At 42.4% G+C, this 21,864-nt stretch overlaps 1 protein-coding gene across 1 annotated transcript in view; it reads right to left on the bottom strand.

Moving 5' to 3' along the window:
- Positions 1-18,932, bottom strand: part of LOC119139465 (B-cell lymphoma/leukemia 11A-like) — a 35,403-nt gene extending 16,471 nt beyond the window's left edge. The window contains exons 1-2 of the mRNA XM_037280202.1: positions 18,397-18,932; positions 15,659-16,048 (exon numbers count right to left, since the gene is read on the bottom strand). Of these exons, the coding sequence (XP_037136097.1) occupies positions 15,659-16,048; positions 18,397-18,451 (445 nt within the window). The 5' untranslated portion in view covers positions 18,452-18,932. The remainder of the gene's footprint in view (positions 1-15,658; positions 16,049-18,396) is intronic.
- Between the last annotated feature and the right edge of the window lie 2,932 nt (positions 18,933-21,864).

The raw sequence follows: 21,864 nt of genomic DNA on the forward strand, positions 1-21,864 counted from the left end.
GGCACACAGAAACATTTTAAAGCTGCGGCATCAGTTATCCTTTGGATCTTTGACACTGCTGCAGCGATATATGTTGAAAAACATTCAACTACATGTTTGCCCTTCGAACATATGACATTTATTATTGTTTTCATCACCTTTTCAGCATTGGAAAAAATTCTAATTTGTAGAGAAATGAGTGTTGGAGGGTGTCAAGAATGACGTAAAAAAAAAAAAAAAGCGCAAAACAAAAGAGTACTGGACAGCTTTACATTGCAGCAACCTATTGTAGATTACATTAGTGGCAGCTGCTCCCTTTGTGTGCTTTTATGGCCTGGCCCCAAGAAAAAGCTGCTAAAATGTCCTTTAATCTGTGCAGAAACTCAAGTGTCTGCCAGCCACTCAAACAAGGGTGCCTAAAAGCACAATGCTCTCAGATAACTAAGGCAAAAATAACGCTAATATCCCTCGGCGTGGCCGTGCGGGCAGACATTTTGTGTAACCAGAGAGGCAGCTCGTGCATGGGAAACTGGCCCTTTCACCCTGTCCACGGGCAAGGCCTTAATAGACAACGTCTCACTTCTTGCCTCCTTTTCTCCCCCTTTATCTCCACCTCCTGTTCATCTTTCCAAGTCATTAGATTATGTTAATCACCAAAACAACCAAGACTGACCCCCATTTTCATTTAGTATGCCATTGTAGATAGAGCACACCAGACGATGACGCATCTGCTACTGTTGATTTATTAATGTGAAAACATTTTATGTCCGAAGCCTGATTGTAATATTTTTCCATACAATGCAGACAAGAAACTACAAACCTCACACCAATTTAATTTGTCCTCGCTTCACCTCCCTCAAACTGAACTATATTAAATTATACCCGGACAAGTTGGGTTTGTGACTAGATATCTTTCATCAATACTATTCATTGTGATTATTGAAGCAATTCCGATATCACACTGAACAGAAAAATGCTTTGCGGAGAAGATGTGCCACATCAAAATGGTTCGACTTCACATTTTGGACCATAGAAAAGGGTTGCATTATGTTTTGGCTCTGTTGCATCAAGACGTTCCATCAATAAAAAAAAATGCAGTTTTCCCTTAATCATATAATCACTTATACCTGAATTATGATTGAATGCGAATTGTAAGAACTATAATTAAAATGGCACTTAGTGGAGAGCAACCACATGCCAAGGCTGAAAAATCCTAACTTGGATGAGAACCAAATAGTACACCCATTAGAGTTCCCCCGCTTTACAGGTTAGTTATTAAGATTTAAGCATTTTGTCCCTGAGCTTCTTCCTTGGATGATGCTCGACCCCTCTAGAAATATTGACTTTTAAAAAAAAATTAAACTAACAAACAAAAGGACTCGAAAGCATTAACAACAATAAAAAGGTTCCCCCCCAAAAAATATCCCTGGATTCACCTTCACAAGCAACTGCCCTCTCAATATCCTTCAAGTAAAGGCTGAGATACCTTCAAATAAATATGAATACAATTTTGCTGGCTTCGCTAGCCTGACACAGAGTGGGAGTTATGTCAGCAGTGGCAACAGACGGAAGGCAGCAGCACAGGCAGCGATTAGGGGAAGCTTCCTTCCTGGGCTTTAGCTTCACAAAGAGCCCACATACATTTTATTCAGATAAAATGTGTGCGTATATGTGTGTGGGGGTGATGGGGGGGGCAGGGTGGATGAAGAAGGAGATGGGGATATTTTGCCTTGTGATGCCACTTCAGTAGCTCAACGAAAAAGGGAGATGAGCAAGAAATTCACAGGGCCCTTTTCCATCAACCTCTAACTATGAAACATTTTTCTTTTTAGCTTAAAATGGACTACCCGACCTAAAATCCTGCATTGCAATGTAACCAAAGGGAGAATTGCCTTTTGGTCATTTAAATAATAAATCTTTCTTGTAGCAAATGGCACATGCTAAAGATTGTGGCGGTATTGTACCAAAAACATATGGTAACTAAATTGTGATGTCATTTGTTTGCTGCCATGGATTTACAGTTTACAGTACCAAAAGTTGCAATAACTGCAACCGGATTCTATCTTTGGACACGCTAAATTGACTAAATCAAGAACCCCTTTTCAATAAAGCAGAGTGCAGGGCTTCAAATGAGTGCTAAATGAAGACACTGCAAAGCGTTGGTGGTGGTGGTGGTGGGGGGGGGGGGGGGGGGGGGTACATGCGAGGACAAATTAACCTTTTTAATTGGAGAACGGTCGCCTTCTTTGGACCATGCCGTTGAATCCAAAGTGCTGACAGATGATGAGAGGGAAATGGCAGGCTTATTACAGGCAATCTGGCCCTGCAACTTGGCAGACCAGAGCAGTGCCAGAGCCTGGGGAGAACAGGGCATGTCCAGCATGAAGAACACTTGCTGCCAGACTGCTTATTGGCAGAAAAGGGCTTGCCTCAATAAAGGTATTAACGAGTGAACTGTTATCATGGCACTTTGAACTATGGGGCGAAATGATGTCATAGAAGAGTCTGCTTTCTTTCTTGATAATAGAACTGGATAAAAGAAAAAGAGGCTAGCTTTGGTTTTATGAAAGACAGAGACAACCAGTTTAAGTGGGATATAAAAGGACAATCAAGGGGGGAAAAAAACGCTCAAATATATTTAATTGCTTGTAGGACTTTATATTTATGCTAACCCAAATCCTAAAGAATTATGCAGTATTTATCAACGCACGAGAAATTAGACATGGGAGAGGATAACTTCCTTGCTTGCTGTGTCTGAATGCGCGAGCCGTGTTTATGTCTGTGGGTACAAGGAAAACAAACATCAAGGTCAGAGAAGCTGGACTCGTTCCAATAGATAGCCCCTTCTTAACGAAGCTGTAAGCCTGTTTCAACATACAGCCGTAGGGGAATAATAAGATTTGGAAGGGACTTTAAAGCATGTTTTGTATTAAACCTTATTGGATCTTCCTTACCCTCTGAGATGGAGACTTTTGACCACTCACTTCCAAGAGAAAACAAAATGATTAAATTGCTGTACAGCCACTGTCCAGAATATCAGCATATTTTCACAATAAGTCATAGTTGCACTTTATGTTTTTCCCGGAATGTGCAGCAGGAATAATCCTGATGCCCACTCTTTAATGCTGACCCCATTAGCCATACGTCCATGGCTATCTTTAGGTCATCGGCACTAAGACAAAGAATTGCCCATGCGTACAATCTAGTTAACTAACTAACAAACCGTATTCCCATGTCCCCTCCTGCCCCTCCCTTCTCTTTCTCGTCTGTCAGTCAGTTCGTCCAGCTCTCTAGCTGCTTACCCTTTTTCCCTTTCTTTGTCCCTCTGTCTTGCATTATGTATTCTAATGCATCTGGAACAAGACACAGAAGACATAGCAAACCGCACTGGGTGGCTTTTACTCACGATATGCAAACCAATCTGTAAGTACAGACAAGTCTTGAACTCCTCAAGTGTGCACGCAAGCACGCACACACACACACACACACACACACACACACACACGCACACGCACACACACACACACACTTTCTGCATCAGCATTTCACTTTTCCGCACAGTCTCACTTGCAAATTTCTCCCTCTCTCCGTCTTTATAGCTGTCCCTGTCCATAAACACACCCACACATACACAGCAGACACATGGCCGAAGAGAGCAGACTACCATCTGGGGGTGGTGGCCGGCTTTGTCTGGGAGGGGCTGGGGGTCTCAAAGTGCCAACACAACCCCCCATCAATGTGCGCACACACAAACAATATACACGTTGGCCTCACAACACCCCCCCCCCTTCACACACCCGCCCAATTGCTTTTAAGTGTGCGAGCACTTCTCATACAATCTGTACATATACATATGCAAATTTACTTGAGGCCTTATTTAAAAAAAAAAAAAATTGCTCTGCACACAGAAGCAAGAAATGTATTTGGAGAGCACAATTTTTTGAGAACTACGGCAAGATCTGAAGCGCCGCAAGTAAAAAAGCAAAAAGACGGCAGATAAAAGGATGAATCCTTTTTATAAAGAACAAATGAACGTGAGCGTGTGTGAATACATGCAAATGACATTGCATGCTTTTCCACGGGAACACATAAACACATGCACACAGCCATGCAAACATTCATTATCAATGTTTGCCCTACAGCATGCATGTGATGAATTCATAAAACTCCATCCATCCGTCAATGGTGGCATTTGACACCCACTAGCAGCCTTTAGAGTCTCGCATTGGTGCTTGCGGGCTACGAACACGACAATGCTCCTATGAGCAGCTGATTCGATTTAGATACACACGGCAGGTAAACATCTTGACACACAATGAGATCATTGTTTGATAAGAGTTAACATTTCCAGGCCAACCACTTTCATATGAAATTTAAAATGCCGCGATCTTTGGATAGCACTTGAACGTGACTGCGTATGATTCAACAAATATAAAAATGACAAGAGACTACAATTCTGTCAGAAATGCTGAATGTTAAGGGGTGCTTACCACTGATCTAAAATATCGACAGTAAGGTTTGCTTGATAAATAACAGCATTGCAATTCTCATCTATATGCATCTTTAAGCCAGAAAAATTTCATTTTTTTCCCCTTCATTCCTTCATTACACATAGTCTATTGTTTGAGCTTGGCGATAAAAAAAAAACATTCATAATATTCACAAAATATGGGTTATTTGAATCCACTTGAGTGGTGAATAATACAAATATTTTAACGTGCAATATCTTATCACTCATCTTACTCTGTCCACAATAGTCTATTTATGGCTAAGGAGAGACTAGGCTTGAATACTGACAAACCTTTAAACACCAAAGCAATACGTTTACGATGCCTAGAATTAATTCAACAAACGTTCATGACGTGTCAGATCTTTGCAATTTGACATCTAAAGGTCAGGTTTGCATTACGTGTGAGCTGCAAGCATTTGAAGTGGAGTGGTTAAAGAGCTAACACTCAAAACTCAAGGGACGCATGCGAGTTGTAATTGCGAGTGGAGCTACATCCATATTGTACGGTGGGAGACATAAATGAGGAATAGGGAAAGATAACGTTACAATTCATTATTCCCTCAATAAGGATTCTCTAACGTAATTCATCATCCGCCAAACTAGCCCACACACAATGTTAACTCCCGTCGTGTTCGCTGCAATGTTTTCAGTACACAATAGCAGAGATGGTGTTGTTGCCCCATCAAGAGGAGCACACCAAACAACGAAACCCTTTTCCCTCTTATTCCAACCCTGATTTTGACAGTCTGTTCCGCTCTCACTTTTTTTCCCACGCTTCCTCACATTTTTCTATCACTTCTGCATTGTCCTGGGCCCTCAGGTTAGAAGTTCTTTCTTTATTTCCTCCTCTAAATCTGAAAAAAAACAAAAAACAGAACAGGACAAGAAAAGCTGAGGAGGATAAAGAGAAGAGAAACCGAGCAGGGCCGGGCGACCACTAGACCTGTCCCTCTGCCTACTTTCGGTTGGCTGTCCAACCGGTCTGAACTGGTTCTGACATAGGTAAACCAGAGACATGTCCTTTTTCGCCTCTGGACAAAAAAGAACTCTGGTGGCATTCCAACCACAGTCAGCAGGTACCAGGGAAGTGTGCATCCATGTGTGTGTGAGCAAGTGATTGTGTGTATGCCCATCTCCCAAGACCTTTGAGGCCTGGACCATTGCCAAGTTCATCTGTTAATGGACAGCTACGAGGAGACATACCCCACCCCCCTTCTTCCTATCCTCCAACAGCCATGCCTGCTCAGGACCCCCCCCCCCCCTTAACCTCCCCAACCCCCAGCCTGGCCTGCCCAGATACAGACCCTAACTCAGCCTCCTCCTCCCCTCCTTTTCGCTCCCTTCCTCTGAAAGCTATATCATTCCCTTTCTCCTCCTGCTCACTACTCCCCCCCCCCCAACACTCTGTACGTCTCCTATTCAAGATAAACACAGTGCTTCAAGTTCAGGGGACACCCTGGGACCCTTTAACAAAGCCATCTATCATGCTGTCTTCGTGAGATGCCCTGGAGCAGGCTCTGCTACCTTCTTCTCCGAAAGCGCGTGAACATAAGCACATGCAGACTGGACATGCTGTACACGGGCCGTCCAAGCTTGCTACTTAAATTCCTTAGACTGAGCTATAAAAATTTCTTGAACTCAACCTTGTGCATACAAGGGGGGGGGAAATGACCTCTTTAAGACTGAGGCACATCACGGAGCAAAGAACAGTACATACACCTGGCCTTTTTCTTTCCGTGCCTCAGAGAAAGCATCTACTGACCTCTTTGTAATTCCCCTTGAAGTCCAAGCGCGGGGCGATTAACCAAACTGTCAACGGTTTAATAGTCTGGGAATAAGAGACTGACTGAAGACCTTAGAGCTGCAGAGATTATGAATCCTACATGTGAGTAGGACAGGAGAACCAGAATCACTTATGACTGGATTTGTGAATGCAGGTTTATTTGTCATTTAGATTGAATTCAAGTGGCGTTGAAGCTAATCTAATCACCGCCTACAAAATGTTGATAATTACCACAGAGCGTTTCTCAACTGTTTGCTCAGCAGTTAGATGTAGGGGTGTCGCACCAAAATCTATCAACCCATAATAAATTGCCATGAAGGGCACCTCATTGATGTGTGAGGGGTCAGTGCCCCCCCATACCACCAATGACCGGCAGACAGATATTTTACCGATCTAAAATTAGTTTCGGGAGGAACTCATGTGGGTGCACAACATGCGTGAGTCTTCCCAGTTCCCAGCCAGAATAACGCCCCTGTCCAGATATATTATAGCAGGCCAATCCATTCATTTCTACACTTCATCTTGGGATGTGGTGGGCTGCAGCCTATCATGGGGCTAGTATAAGTGCCACTCTACAGATTTAACGAAACTTGGCGTATACTGATGAGTGCCTGGCTATCCTATTTCATCGCAAATGTATTTGATGGGGCTAGTGTACGGGCAGTTATATCCAAATATGTGAAATGATCTTGAAAGATTGTTTTCCTAAATTATTTTGGAAGCATAGTTCAAAATGTTGTGATAAATTGGATAAATCAGATTTAAGGGCAATTAAGGGCCTATTTTCACATCTGACTGATTAAGAGGTTATGTTCTGATACTTTTGCTTACATAAACTTGATCTGTGACACAAATATTATCTTTGTTCCTACTCCTGTTAACATGTAGAGAACGGATGACTACAGGGAGTGGGAGTGCATTTAAGTTGAAGAAGAATAATTTTTTTCATATCTTAACAACTGTGACAAGCTCTGCCTAATCAACTCTTGACACTATAAAGTTCACTCTGGGCACTAAAGTGGAGCTTCTAGTCACGCCATGGTCACACACTTTGCTTCATTCCTCCTTTTCTCCTGTCCTCAAGTCTCCCTGTGACACTCAGTCAAAGCAGCACCCCCCCCCCTCTCCAAAAGCCCAGCAGCTGCTGTCCGCTCCATCCAGCTAGAGAAGGGAACCAGGCTGCCGGTTTTAGTGCGTTAAATTATCCATTAGATGTTATCAAGTTGTAGCAGGGGCCGTGCCATTCTGCTAGGAGGCATCAATCTTTCATAAGTCCCAGGCACGCCGAGCATTGGGATACACCACCAGAAGTTCCCAACCACTCCCAGCACACCAGCAACCTCGCTTAACTCACCCGCCTGCACGCAAACCTGGACATGTACACACAGTCGGACGGGCAGCCATGCACACAATCAACAATTACATATGCTGACATAAATGAAGTCAGGTACACGTTCTTGCACTCAAGCGCTGGGGAAACAACCAGGATGAACCTTATTTAGAGTACATTCGGGCCGACAATTTTTGTTTTGTGTCTCTCAAAAGTCACTATTGTTCCTTCCTCAAAACAAAACTTTGAATTCTGAGGAAATACGAAAAAAAAGCTTTCAGCCTATTTAAAATATATATCAGAATCAGAATCAGAATCAGCTTTATTGTCAATTCCTTCAGGCTAGGACACACAAAGAAACCGAAATACCGTTCCCCCTATCCCACGGTGACGAGACACAGCACACGATTAACACACAAGTAAAACAACGGGGAGAGAGTTCAGGACCCCAACAGCCCGGAGATCACAAACTTCGCCAGTGGCGAGCAGTGCTGGCATCTCACAACAAAGTCCCGGCACCATTCTTCACGGATGTAGACGCACAGTCCACCTCCACGCGATGTTCCCCCTCGTACAATGGCCCGGTCCGCCCGATAGCGCGCCATCCGCTCCAGACGCACAGCAGCTACGCACTGTCCGGTCCGCAGAACTCAGCAGGCATGTTGATGTCCAGCGATCGAACGTCCGCCAGAAGAATGGAAGGCACGGCCGGGCGAGCTGGGGTGGCCGCCAGCCAGGCCCGGACGCCCAACCGGGGGAAGAATAGCAGGCGAGTCCGGCGACGCTCCAGGACGGCGCAGACCGAGCGCCTTTAATGTCCCCGCTTCAAAGTTCAGGTCGCCACAAAACTCGCTTTCGCCGATGTCGAGCAGAACCAGCCCGCCGCACTTGAAGCACAACCCGGTACGACGAGACGAACACACAAAACTGGCGGACAAACCCACATTAAACGACAAAACAAAACACCGTTCGGGACAGAGAGAGGCCGCAGCGTGTGCACGCGCCGCCATCTTACTTCCTAAATATATATATATATATGAATTCTGAAGAAATACTAAAAGAAAAAGCTTTCAGCCTTTTAAAAAAAAAAATATATATATATATATATATATATATATAATATTTCACTACTGCAGCAAACTAACAAACAAACGAGCGTGCCCCCTGTGCACTCCCCTTTTTGTTCTCTTCAACTCATCAGCCTGGCAGGCTGGCAGGGCAGACATGTTCAGAATGCGCTGCAGTAATGGACTAATCAAAAATGCAAAACAATTGGCAATTACCGCACGGGGCCCTAATGGTCATTAGAATTTACAACAAGGTAATGAACTGAGAGTCAGCTCAGACCATGCATATTCATAAAGCAATCAGGCCTTTGAAGATTAAAGAAGCGCTTCAAATTTAAATGAGGGCACCAGCATGTTATCAGTGAGATTCAGCCTGCTAAAGTAATGCCTGGGATAGTAGGAGTGTGCTTATTATGTTTGCAACAACGGTCATTCTGGTGTGGGAAACTGGATTCTTCACTTTACCAGTATGGTGTTGTGTGCATGCATATTTGTCTCTTTTCTGTGCCAGTTTGTACCTTTTTTTGTATAAAGATACACAAAAAGACATATAGCCAAAAGTGCAGGGCAACCTTTAAAATCATTGCAAGCCCAGTCTTGTGATCATCATTTAAAAGACATCGGTTTCGAGGTTAAAGATAAAAGTACGGCTAACTTTGAGCCATCACTGGCAATGAATGGGCTTTTGAGAAGAACCTCCCCAGAGGAAAAGAGCATCTAGTGGTATATAGTACTTGAAGCAGGAGCAGCAGATACGGTTTGTGCGTTTGTGCATGCTGAGACGCTCTCTCACAAACATTCGGAGGGAGGACTGTGAGTTTTCACAAGTGTAAAGTCAGACACAGGGGCCCTCTATGCCTCATATCTACAGCATGTACGATAAGAATGGCAAGACACAGCTGCACAGACAACCACCCGGTCAAATGGAGACACATCGTTACAGTACATATTATCAAACTTACACACTCAAGCAGAGAGGCCAAACCCAGTCCTGAGACTTGCAGTGAAGAAGATAGCGGAGAAAGAAAGACTAAAGACAGATAGTAACCAGGATCAGTGGGTTCACAACAACACAGCACCCTCAGCACATTGATTCTCTGAAGGCCTCGGCATTTGAATGCCGACCAGGAGGAAGACAAAGCAAAAAGTGCCGCAGACCAGCCTGAAACTACACTACAAGGACACAATAAGAACAGAAGCTGATGAAGTGACAGGCTGAAGAAAAACAGATGATACCAGAGAGACAAACTACCATTTTCCATCTTTAGTCTGAATGATCGCAATTGCATCCAAAAAAATTGTCCGTCGTATCGAATCAAATTGTCAAAGTTTCTTTCTGCCCCAACCGATTGAACCACTTCCTTTTTTTGCTCACATCTGCCGCTTCCGGAGGTACAGCTGTATGAAAGTCACTTTTTCATCTTCTGTTTCTGTTCCGTCTAAAAATAAAGTCATTAACCTGCAGGTGCTGAAGTGTGACAGGCTCGATGCTTGTCAGATGACCCCTGCCCCTGAGATATGACTGTCTGCCACGCTATTGACAGGACAGAGGCAGGACAGTCTTTTTTTTTTTTAAAGACATTTTCATCCTGCGTGACGTGGCTGTGGACAAACAAGGCACTTTCTGTTGTATACTTTTGTTTGACAGCTGCTTGACAAGATGGATGGATAGAAATTGTGCATGCGTGTGTCTTTCTGCCTTGCTCCCTCGCCAGGTCTGCCACAGTGCTAATGAGCTGTAGAGTGTAAGTTTAAGAGGTGCGGACATGCTAATGCTTACCACTTTGCAGTGCTTTAAGTCGAGCAAGAAACATTTTGCAAAAAGGGAGGAAAGGGGGTTGAAATAAAGATCATATGTTTCTGACAGATCTCATCTGTGGGACCTCTGCCAAAACACATTTATGACAGACAAACAAACTGGTGGTTCACATCATGTGATGCGTGTGTGTGCGTGCACATCTTTCGAGTAAATATAAGCATTGTTGTCTTCATAAAGCAGCTGTGTGTCAGTGCACATTTGTGGGTGAGTGAATGCATTTGTGAGTTGCTGCTTTTTATGTGTACTGTATGTGTGTGGGTGCATACTTCAACTAGCCTCCACCTGAATGGCCTGGGGCTGTGGTACTAAGGTTGTTAGAAGACAAACAGAGACACAGGAAGTCCAATTCAGGAGCCCTGAGGACACAGCACACACACAGACATACACACATTTTGTGGCATACCTACCCATAAGTACACATACGCTCCCATTGTTTGATACACACATGCACAGACACACACACCTGCCATTTCGCCATAGGTTCTGCTTCTTAAGCCCACTAAACATCAGTTTAACATACGGTATACACCGTGCCTCCCTCCCAACACACAAGCATTTAGGCCCGTCGTGTCCCTCAGGAACAGTTCTCTGGGCCAAGTCTGGGCTGGCACAGTACACAGAGGGTTGTCCTCTGGCAAGGCTTGCCAAGTCAAAGACCCTTTCATGTTCAGCCTGCAGACCCATGGTAGTAAAGCTTTTTTAACAAACATCCCTCTCACACTTGCGCAAGAAGCTATAAACTGTTTAAGTGGTCAAAACTGCACCTGTACACAAACTTGCACGCATATGAACACATTTTCGTTCGACATCAGATTCTCACACTAGACGTTAATACACACGTCACTTTCCAGCGTTGCAACACCAACATCTGTGGGCACAGTGAGCTTGGCTTTGCTGAGGAAAATTAATCTGCAATTACTTCAGTAGTTGCATAGTGGGAGGCCAATGCATTTTTCTAATTATAGAAGAAGCCTGAAAAGTCACATGCACACTTTCTTAATTGCTAAAGGGTTCTTCCAAAAATTGCAGGAAGAAATTGATTTGCTGCAGCAGCTGTGCACAAGTCTGGAAATGAAATATTTTTGAGGGAATTGAATAATCACATTGAGTACAACAAAATGTTTTCATTTAAAGTGGCAACGTAAGATGGGTGCCCTCTGGTTTCAAGGGTCCTATTGTTAATTTGTTCATCTATACTCTATGTCCGTGCATCTTCCACACAAGCGGCAGACTGATTTGCATTTTGCTTGCTGACAGCCAATCAGCGTGCTGAGCATTTTTTATACTGTAGTCGATGCTCATACAAATTATAAAACGCAGAATGACTCTTACTTCTGTACCATTATAAAGCTTTATATTTAGGATTGTTCCAGTTTCACTTCTCAGTTCTATAAAATATTGTATTAAGTCAAACAAAGCGATCAGAAGAGATTGACTAGACCAGGGGTGTCAAACTCATTTTTTTCACGGGCCGCATTGTAGTCATAGCTTCTTTCGGAGGGCCATTATGACTGTCAACCCAAATACATGTATGAGCACCTCATATTATTTACAGGAAAAACTACAAAACAAACTGACAACTCGTTTTCATATCAGACGAGTAAAAACTGGTCAAATATTTTAAAAAAAAAGATATTATTAAAAGTGAAGACAATTTGCAATTCTAGTAATGACACACGAATTTGATGCACAATTTGTCTTCGCGGGCCACATAAAATGATGTGGCGGGCCGGATCTGGCCCCCGGGCCTCGAGTTCGACACCTGTGGACTAGACTATATGCTATGAATATAATTTAGACTGTATTATACTACTACTATACATAAGATATGAGTATCTCGTAGTATTATTTCTTTACTGCCCAAATGCAATGTATTGCACCCCCTGCCACTATATTTGAACTGAAAAAAGTTACATCTACATAGAAATGTAATCTGCACGCTTTCACTGCCCCTTTAAGTTTAAAGCTACAGTAGCTATGATTTTATTTTATAATATAAAACCAGTTCATTTAAAATTTGATTCCCAAATAAGGTAGACCAAATCACGCAAAAGTAGTTGTTTTTTCAGTCAATATAAAATGATCACAAAAATCTAAAGTAAGAATACAGTCAATAATTTGTTAACTGAAAATAAAATTCTGGGATACAGCGCTTGCTAGAAATGAAAATAGGAAATAATTTAACCCAATTGTTTGAACTCAAACTGTGTGCAAAACTGCAAATAAGTGTCTCATCATTTTCTTCTTTTTATTTTAAGAATGGAGCACTCTGCATACGAACACTCCAACTCCCTCCACTGCACCCCGTGTAATCAGTTTTCCTCTCATACTTGCCAAGAATTTTGGCTTTTTCGATGCCCCTGCTGTTTACCTTTATTAAAAATTGTTGGAGCCCACAGTTAAAAATAGAAACAATTTTTTATCAGAGCATGGTACAACTGTAGGATCTAATTACTATCAGTTTATGCGGACAATGGAGTGAGTGTGCTGAAAATATTAGCTGGTGTACAGTAATTACAATAGCATGCATCTGGGCCTATTCAGTATCAATTAAAGTGATCACCGAAACAAAGCGCCATATGTGAACTTGCAAAGCGACCCGGCAACACAACCCTGACCATACGCGTCCATGCACATATACACACACACACACACACACCGACACACAAACACCAGCCACAGGAAAAAGATGTCACGATTAAGGAGTCTTTTCATCTCCCAGCTCCTGCACATGCACACACACACACATTACTCACCCCCAGTTCTCCCTGAGAGATACCCAGTGAATATATGTGTATGGTGGTGAAGGACATGGGGGCTGGTGGTTTGGAGAAGATAAGTGGCAAGATGCCAATTTTGTGCCAGCTAAATACCTTTGTCTCCACAACACAGACACACTGTACAGGCAAGATGCTGCAAGAAGACGCACAAGCTTCCTAGCAATATCACAATAATGTTTTGTTACATATAAGAAAAAGAGTGTAAGGGGAGGTGGCTGCCATAATTACCTCAGTATTGATTCAGAGTCAAGGTTTCAATTGAGCAAGAGTATTGAAAGGAGACGGAAGTGGGAGGTGATGTTCGATTTTGCTACAGTGGCCTTATTAAGACACTAGTAAGGATAAGGTAATAAATGCAAATGGTGGGATGGATAAATAAATGGGCCACAGTAATGTTGCAATACCATCTTTCTTTCTTGTGTACCTCCTTCCTCACAGTTGGTGTTACTACACAGGGAATGGCATGAGTGAATGTGTGATTGTGTAGTGGTGCTTCTCAAATCAGAACAATGGGGGACACAACAGAAATCTGATTTGCATTCGAGAACAAATATAAATATTCGCTAATATGCCACTTTAATATAAATTGCATCATGTGAGAGATCTAATTTTGTATTTTTGTGTGAGAAACGGTCATCTGCTCTTTTTCTGGGCCATCCATAATCTGGAGACAAGCTACGTTGTCGCTATGCATATCTTAAATTGTTTATCATGCAAATGATGGCGAGCAGGCTGCTCTGCCCTCTTCTAACGGCCCAGGGCTCCAGACTGCAGACCGTGGCCCCAGCTGCAGCCATGGGACTTCCCAGACAGCCTCAGCTGTCTCATTGACGTACAGCTCCAGCTCCAGTTCTGACTGTTTTAGACACCATCATGACCCCCACAACCTCCAGGTTCAATCATCATCCTCACGTGATTTCAGTTTCTACGCCAGTAAATTATCTGTGTCAAATTACATTTCCAAAGATGCTGTTTGCTGCAAGATCCTCATTGGGAATATTCATACAGTATAACACCATCCAGTTGGATTTGTGTAAGGAGAGAATGCATGGAAATGCCTCATCTTTGTGTGTCCGCCTCGAGCCGAGTAGGGTGAGCGAACATGGCAGCGACCATATGTGGTAAGGGATGGTGCACTGGCACTGCCAGTCTGCATCCATCAATCACAGATAGAGCGCAACAGAGGTGGAAGGAGTGCTTTTACTGCATCTGATCGGTATGGTGCCTTTCTGACACCGTAGCTGCGTCTACCTTTTACACAAAATGTTTCTCACTTTAAAATGACTTTTTTTTTACCAGCAGAACTAATCAACCTAGACAGTGTGTGTCTTTGCACAGCATTCAGATGTTATAAATAACTCTCTGCCCCGAATGCAAGCTCCTGACCCTACGACATCATGTGAATTGTTTTGCATGAGGATCTAAATAAGCAAAGAAAAGCATATTCGAGCAGCTGACAAGGCCAAGAGGCAAGTGAGCTTTGTGCGTGTGTGCGCGTGTGTGCGCGTGTGTGCATGTGCGTGTGTGCGCGCACTCACACAGAGGGCAGATGTTTTGCAAACTCTACACTAATGAACAGTGGTCACTCTGTATAGGAAGAGGACTAACTAGCTAACAACGGCTAAGAGACTTGCCATCTGCAGAGCAGCAGTTCTAACTAATAAAGGACAGTAGCTCGCATTGTTGAATGCTGCTCTCCACATTTAGCTTGAATTGGCTCCAAAATTTAACTAGCCTTTTCGAGTCAATCTGGCCAAACTGGCACAAGGTATTAGGGAAATTAATAAACATCAGAGTAAGCTTTGCTGGTCAAAATCAAACCCCACAATGTAAAACCAGTCATAAGAGAGTCACGCTTGTTATCACAACAGGCCCATGAAGTCCCAGTGGACTGCCAATAAACCAACCAGCAGTATTAACAAGTCCTTAATTACTCAAATCGCAAGACAAGCAGATAATTAGAAGCTGTGCCTCTCTTAAAATGCATGATTTTCTTCGAGAAAAAAAATGCGTCCATAAAACTATCGGTCTGTAAGGAGTGAGGCTTTCTTGGCACAGGTTTGAAGAAGCACGAGACGTGACAGTGGAACAATGCTGGGAGGGGGAGAGTTGCATCTCTCACCACCACATGAGGGCAACGGATCTGTCCACATCTGTAATCCATTTTTTCTTTGCATAATCTGTGTCTTTGTGTGACTGCCTGTGCGTCGTTTTTCACTGAAAATGTTTCCGTTCCTGGCGATAATTGTCAGGATGGTTGCTCTTTATGTGAGTTCAGGGCTCTAAGTGAAGGACATTCAAAGGCCTTAAACGCGGCAGCAGATATTTCAAATACCACCCAAACTATACTCCCAGACCTCTTGCTTAAGCCTTGCGTGGCAGCCATTTACCTGTAATATTCTCCTGCTTGGGGATTATTCCTTGCAAGGGTGTCGATAAACAATCCTCGTCCCGCGGCGACACCTGAACGGCAACCTCCACCGGGTGGCATACCCTACGTGGGTGGTGGTGGTTCCTTGAGTGCGAGGATGACGTGGAGAGGGGCGAGGAGAGAGGCGAAGACGGCGGCCTGTCGAGGGGTTTGTCCGTACAGAGACTCCCGTGGCACTGCCTTCGTTTATGTTCAATGAACAGCAGGATGTCAGCCAAGGGGAAGCGGGACTGGCACTGGCCGCACGTCAGCAGGTCCTGGTCCCCTTTTAGGGGTTCGCCCTGAGCAATACTCAGCCTAGGGGACTCCTGACAGTCCTCTTCTGGTATAACGCCTGATAGTGGCTCAGCTGTGAGGGAGCATACAAAAAAACTGAATGTGAGTTACACTTCTTCAAGGAGATGTAAAAACTACATTACGTAAGCAGACAGCTATACCGATCAGCGCCAGAAAGAAAGAAACAACAAAAAACAAAGACTGAAAAGGAATCAAGAGAAGCAGAATCAACAAAAAATAAAGATTGAAAGACACAAAGAAAGAAAAGAAATCAAGGGAAGCAGTTAAAAAAAAAAAAAACTTTGATATGGACTGCTTGCAGCAGCGGACAGACAGCGACATAGTTGCTTGACCCTCTTTATTGTGGTGCCAATCTCACTTTTTAATGAACCTAACACCTCAGAGAATCAAAAAATAGATTCTAATTTGAGTTCAAGATGATTGGACCCCATTTCGTTAAAAGTGCTGGGATCTCGTGAACCACGGTTAGACATGGAGGGGTTGGATGTGGAGTAGGTCCCTGAAGTACCAACAGAGAGAGAGAATTCATCTAGCCACATGGTAAATGACATTGGACGTTCCAACTGGGATGTCGAGATAAGATGTGATGAATTCTTGCCGCCGGTTCAACCTTTAATTCCATGTCAGGTCAGACAAGAAGGTGATGGGGGACTATGCAAGATAGGCCCGGCTATACCTGTATGTTCGACTACATTAAAGATGAGGGAATTTGCCGCTCTTTTGCTGAAGCTTATCTTGACCAGCTTATGCCATGGACATCGCTGGAGTATGTGAGGCTGAGTTAAGGGGAAAGATTTCCCTTCAAACTCAAAATAATCTCTTTTTTGATTCCAAGCACGAGTGAAATGAATAACTTTGAAAACTGGAATTTTATCTTTTTCAAACAACTGACTGCAACAGATTTCAAAGTGGTTTGGGTTTATGTAGTGAGGGGGCAGCGCACAGGGAACTGTTTGAGTATGACAAAAATTGCTTACGGAAAAAGATAAATAATAATAAACACTAGGCTGTCACTAAATCTTGGCACAGGAAACACTAAGTCGATGCTCATTATTTGAGAAATATAAAAATACATATAACGGCATCAAATACTACATTTTGAAAAAATATATATAAATTGTGGACATAAACAATTAAACGGAATAGAAAGGTACCATACTGGTGATAAAACCAGGAACTATGCAATTAGGTCCTAGAACTACAACGTGCTCAAGTCAATGTCTTAAATGATTGACAACTATTGAATTAAAATTATTATTCAAACTGCAGTGATGACATATGTTTCAAATGTGCTTAATGAGATGATTGAGTTGAAATGTTATTCAATACATTTACGCTGGTGTTAAAGACGTACAAGAAACCAGGTCTTTAAGCACATGCGCTCCGCTCTTGCTTTCCTCTGCCATTTTATATTTGCATGAAGCATTACTTTTCTACGCATAAAAGAAGAATGTGGTTTGAACAAAACGATCAGATACAGTCGCTCGGTAGGAATAAAGTAGATCAAGTTCAAGTTCATAGGTGTCCTACAGGAGCACAATCATTGTACGCCCCCTACTGGCGAATCCATTTGTATCACACTCACAAAATGAAGGCACGCGTTCTATGAGAGCGTCATTGGTTTCAGCCAACACGGAAGAAGCATGGAAACGTTTATATAGATCAGATTTAGGAAACAAAAGCAATATAAAATAATTTATGAACCAACTGTATCATGCATACTCTATACTGTATTGGAAATTCATTTAGTGCCCGAGTCATACAATTGAAGTCGCACAAAAAGCATCTTCAACGCCACATTTCTGGATGCATCCTGTTAAAGTTGCAGTGCAACGTCAATGTCTTTCAAGTCAATGTCTTTGAAAACACATGATCGTAAAGAATTGAATGTGTTTCTTATCTTTGAATGAAAGTGTGCCCTTTTAAAACGCTTTGAAAGGGATTTATGGGATAGCGCCTCACTTTACTAGATGAGCCTTCCGAGTTAACCGCGCACACGAGGTCTTTGCGCTGCGGACAAGTGTGTATGTAAACACCACTTCCTGACCAAACAGCCTCTAACCTCGGCAAATAAAACTCTTGACAGCACGAAAAAAATGATGCTGGTTATATATTTGTATTCACTGCTGGTAACTTATCCACTTGATGCAGTCGGCGGTGACAAAGCCTATGCATGCTCTTTGATGGCAAAAAGAAATTTACAAGGCACAAGACGCAACGCGTTAAGTTGAACCTCTGCGCCGCGTTTGCAATAAAGCCTACTGTTTTGAAAAAGCGCTCCATGTAGCGAGTTCCCACACACAAGGACCATCTTGCAATTGAAATTCATCAAGGAAGTCCCCCCATCTACTCAAATAAGTGGTTCCATGGACAGAAACACAACCGTGCACATGTACTTACGCGAAAAGTCCCGTTTGCTCAAGTGCTGGGGTTTGCCTTGTTTGCGGCGAGACATGTTGGCTGGAGTGGCGGCTTCTCAGCGGAGCTCACATTGGGAAATCCAGGTAGACTCCAAGTGAAAATCTCCTCATGGATGCATCTGACGTCCGTAATAATCACGCGCCGCGCGAGTGAGGCGCTCAAAACACACGCAAAAGTGAAGTGCGCGGATCACACGCGCACGAGCGAGGGGGAGTAACGCGCTGCGGGCTGCGTAAAGGAGATCCTCATGACTTTTAGCGCAACGGGAGAGTGGCGACGATGATGATGGTGGTGATGATGATGGTGATGATGATGATGGAGGTCGCATGTAGTGAGAGAAGACCCCGCTCCTCCTCCTCCCCCTCATGCCCTCCCCAAACCCTGAGCTGCAAGTTCAAGTGCGGACGTGACGTTCCAGCGAACTTGAACGTCAGAAGATAAACCAAAGTGAGACCTCGGAAACGTGGGCAGGGCCAAGGCGGTGAGTGGGAGGGGGCAGCCACTATAAACACCAATGGACACTCATTATGGACTACCTATGGAAACGGAGAGGGAACCCTGAGATGACACGCCAGAAGACTGAGGAAGAAGGGGGCTGGACCGAGAGAGAGAGAGAGAGAGAGAGAGAGAGAGAGAGAGAGAGAGAGAGAGAGAGAGAGAGAGAGAGAGAGAGCATGTAGGCCTATATAAACTATGTATTTCTACAACATAAGTACAATTAGTACAATAGAAAACTACTGGATATGTGATAATATGGTATATTGAATGCAATGGAATGATACACAATGCCCTGGAATGAACTGAACTAGAAACGCTTTGAATGGGTAAATGGGTAATACAAATATGGAAACTGGAGGTGATAATCACAAACATTTTGAATTTCTGGCCTTTGAAAATGTAATTTTTGCGAATGAAAGTGAATATACACTTTTAGTCAACATGTACAATTTGGTACAATTTGTAGTGCTGGAATGTACCTAATATTTTTTTACATATGGGCACCTCATTTGGTACAAGAACTAAGGTGTACCTAATATTTTGGCTAATATGGCCACAGCATTGTGGACACCCACACACATGGATCAGAGTTGTATCTAATGTTTTGGCCAATATGGCTGCCCCAATGTCCAGGATAGTCTCCTCAATGGGTAAACTTACACACAAGAACATTCTGGTTTGTCAGAATTTTTGGAATGTTGAAAATCCTTCCCAAGGTGAATGAGCTGAATGTTTTGAATACCAAATGGACATTGGAAATGAATGGTGAGTTTTTAGTTAAAAAATATTAAATCGGAAGGAATGCATGATGTTTTTGGAATGGGAAAAATGCAAGCCCAGTAGGCATGAATTTTGGGAAGATGATAAAGATTGATTGGTGAGAATCTGTAAAAAAATGTGGAAGGAGTAGAACACCAGAAAAGTGTGAGGAATAAAACAGCGGATATAATAATAAAGTTAAAGGTGTAGAACAGCATGTGTGGCCTTGCACTTCACACAATTATTCATATACTGCTATTAAGCCCATTCTCAGGGTAAAGCAAAGGATTTATTTGAGGACAGTCACATGCCAAATACAAGACTGATTGTGACTGTTGAATACAATATGTTTCATTCATAGTCACGAGGTATCTTCCTCTTTATGTAAAACAGTACATTGTATGTACACTATTTTTTTTTCATTATTACACACATTCATTGAAATGCGAGTGGCTTTTGGAGCATACTGAGATAAATTGTTATTGTGGAATAAAATAATTGTTCTTTATGGTCATGGCATATGTTACAAATAGCTACAGCTATTTACATTTATTTAATTTATTTATTATTTACATATATGTAAATAAGTTAGAATCATACAAGATCAAAGCATGGCATTTTTGTCATTGCTTGATTGCTTTACTTTGGATACACATAGCTTATCAAGATACCAAATATTTCTCCTATTTTGGGCAGTAATTAATACTACAAAGACTTATTGGTTCGTGGTTACCAGGGAGGTGAGGTAATTAACATCCAGCGTGTTTGAGTTCATATGATGAAAGATATTTCAGGGGTGAAAAACAGCAACTTTCTGCTTGCTGTGTACACAGTCAGTTCTGAGCAGAGGTTAAAGAGAAGACTTACCTTCATCATCCCTCATTTACACAAAGTGGATATTTAGATTCGTGGTGATCGTAATAATTCAAGGATGCAGATGGTTATGTGACATGCCACCGTCTATTTGTTGCCGTCTCCATAAAAAGATCATCAAGGAACGACAGTTTCATTTTTCCAAACATTTGGGATCTCCGTAGGGATGTGTTAATATGCAAACAGACAGGACAGACAAAGTCAGAAGTAGAGAAATGTTTTGAGCCCACAGTTCCATTAACATCATCCAGGCCCAGCACTACCAATTCTGAAGCCCATGAGCAGATCAGATTGACATTGGAGCGCATAGATACTGAACTCTGATCGCATTAAAAAAAAAAAAAAAAAAAAGTTGTTTTGCACCTTCAAGTTAACAAATTAACAGCCCCATTTATTAGTCTGTCAAATACAGTATATGAAAGTGACCTGAATGAAATTAAAATGAATATCGTCCATTTTTCTCATCAAGATTGTTTACGTCAAACACCACTCCTCAATGTTTGGTTCTGATTAAAATTTTCCTTTCATTCTGATATTTATTACGTCAGTGAGTTAAGATTGTTTTCTTTGTTTTTATATAGACCAACTTCATAAAATAAGTTATCAATTGATTTAGGGATTTTGAATGACAGGCAGAACAAACATAGGACCTGAATAATATTCAAATTTTGAGTGAGCTGATTTTTGTGGGGGAAAAAATGCACTAAATGAGTTCTTGCACAGTTTACTGTTGAGCAGTTTTGTGCTGTCCTTGAATGGTATTTTTTATGCACGAGAGCGTTTATGTAGTTATCTTTTTATTGTTCAAACCCTGTGTGGCTGAAGGCTGGATCTTTTATACATGAAGTGAGCATGTAATTTATTAAAATACTCTCATCTAGCCTACATTGGAGTCTGAAGGGGAAAAAAACCTGACATTTGCATGTATTTTCTCCACTTTAAAAAAATAGCATTTTGCTCACACGTCTGGTTATAAATGTGAGGTCCTCTATGCCCCTCCATTAGCGCTGATGAAAAACTGTGGCCGCCTCCATCATTTAAATTGCCATGGATTAGACTGTTTGTGATGTACGCCTCTTTACCAAATGGATCTGATGTAGATTATCCTCAATGAAGAACTATTGTAGGATGATATATGATATATCTGTATATTGTATCCAAAACTATGCAATGCCAATTAACTCAAGTGGTGTGTTTTTTTTCTTGTTACAAAGCAAGTGCACACTCACCTACAATAATTATTTTATTAAAACCGTCACAAATAATGTTGATGCTAATTGATGAATGTTTGCTGTGGTATTCAGTTGGATTAATTCT

This window comes from Syngnathus acus, chromosome 1 (assembly GCF_901709675.1).
Source record: "Syngnathus acus chromosome 1, fSynAcu1.2, whole genome shotgun sequence".
Classification (NCBI taxonomy): domain Eukaryota; kingdom Metazoa; phylum Chordata; class Actinopteri; order Syngnathiformes; family Syngnathidae; genus Syngnathus; species Syngnathus acus.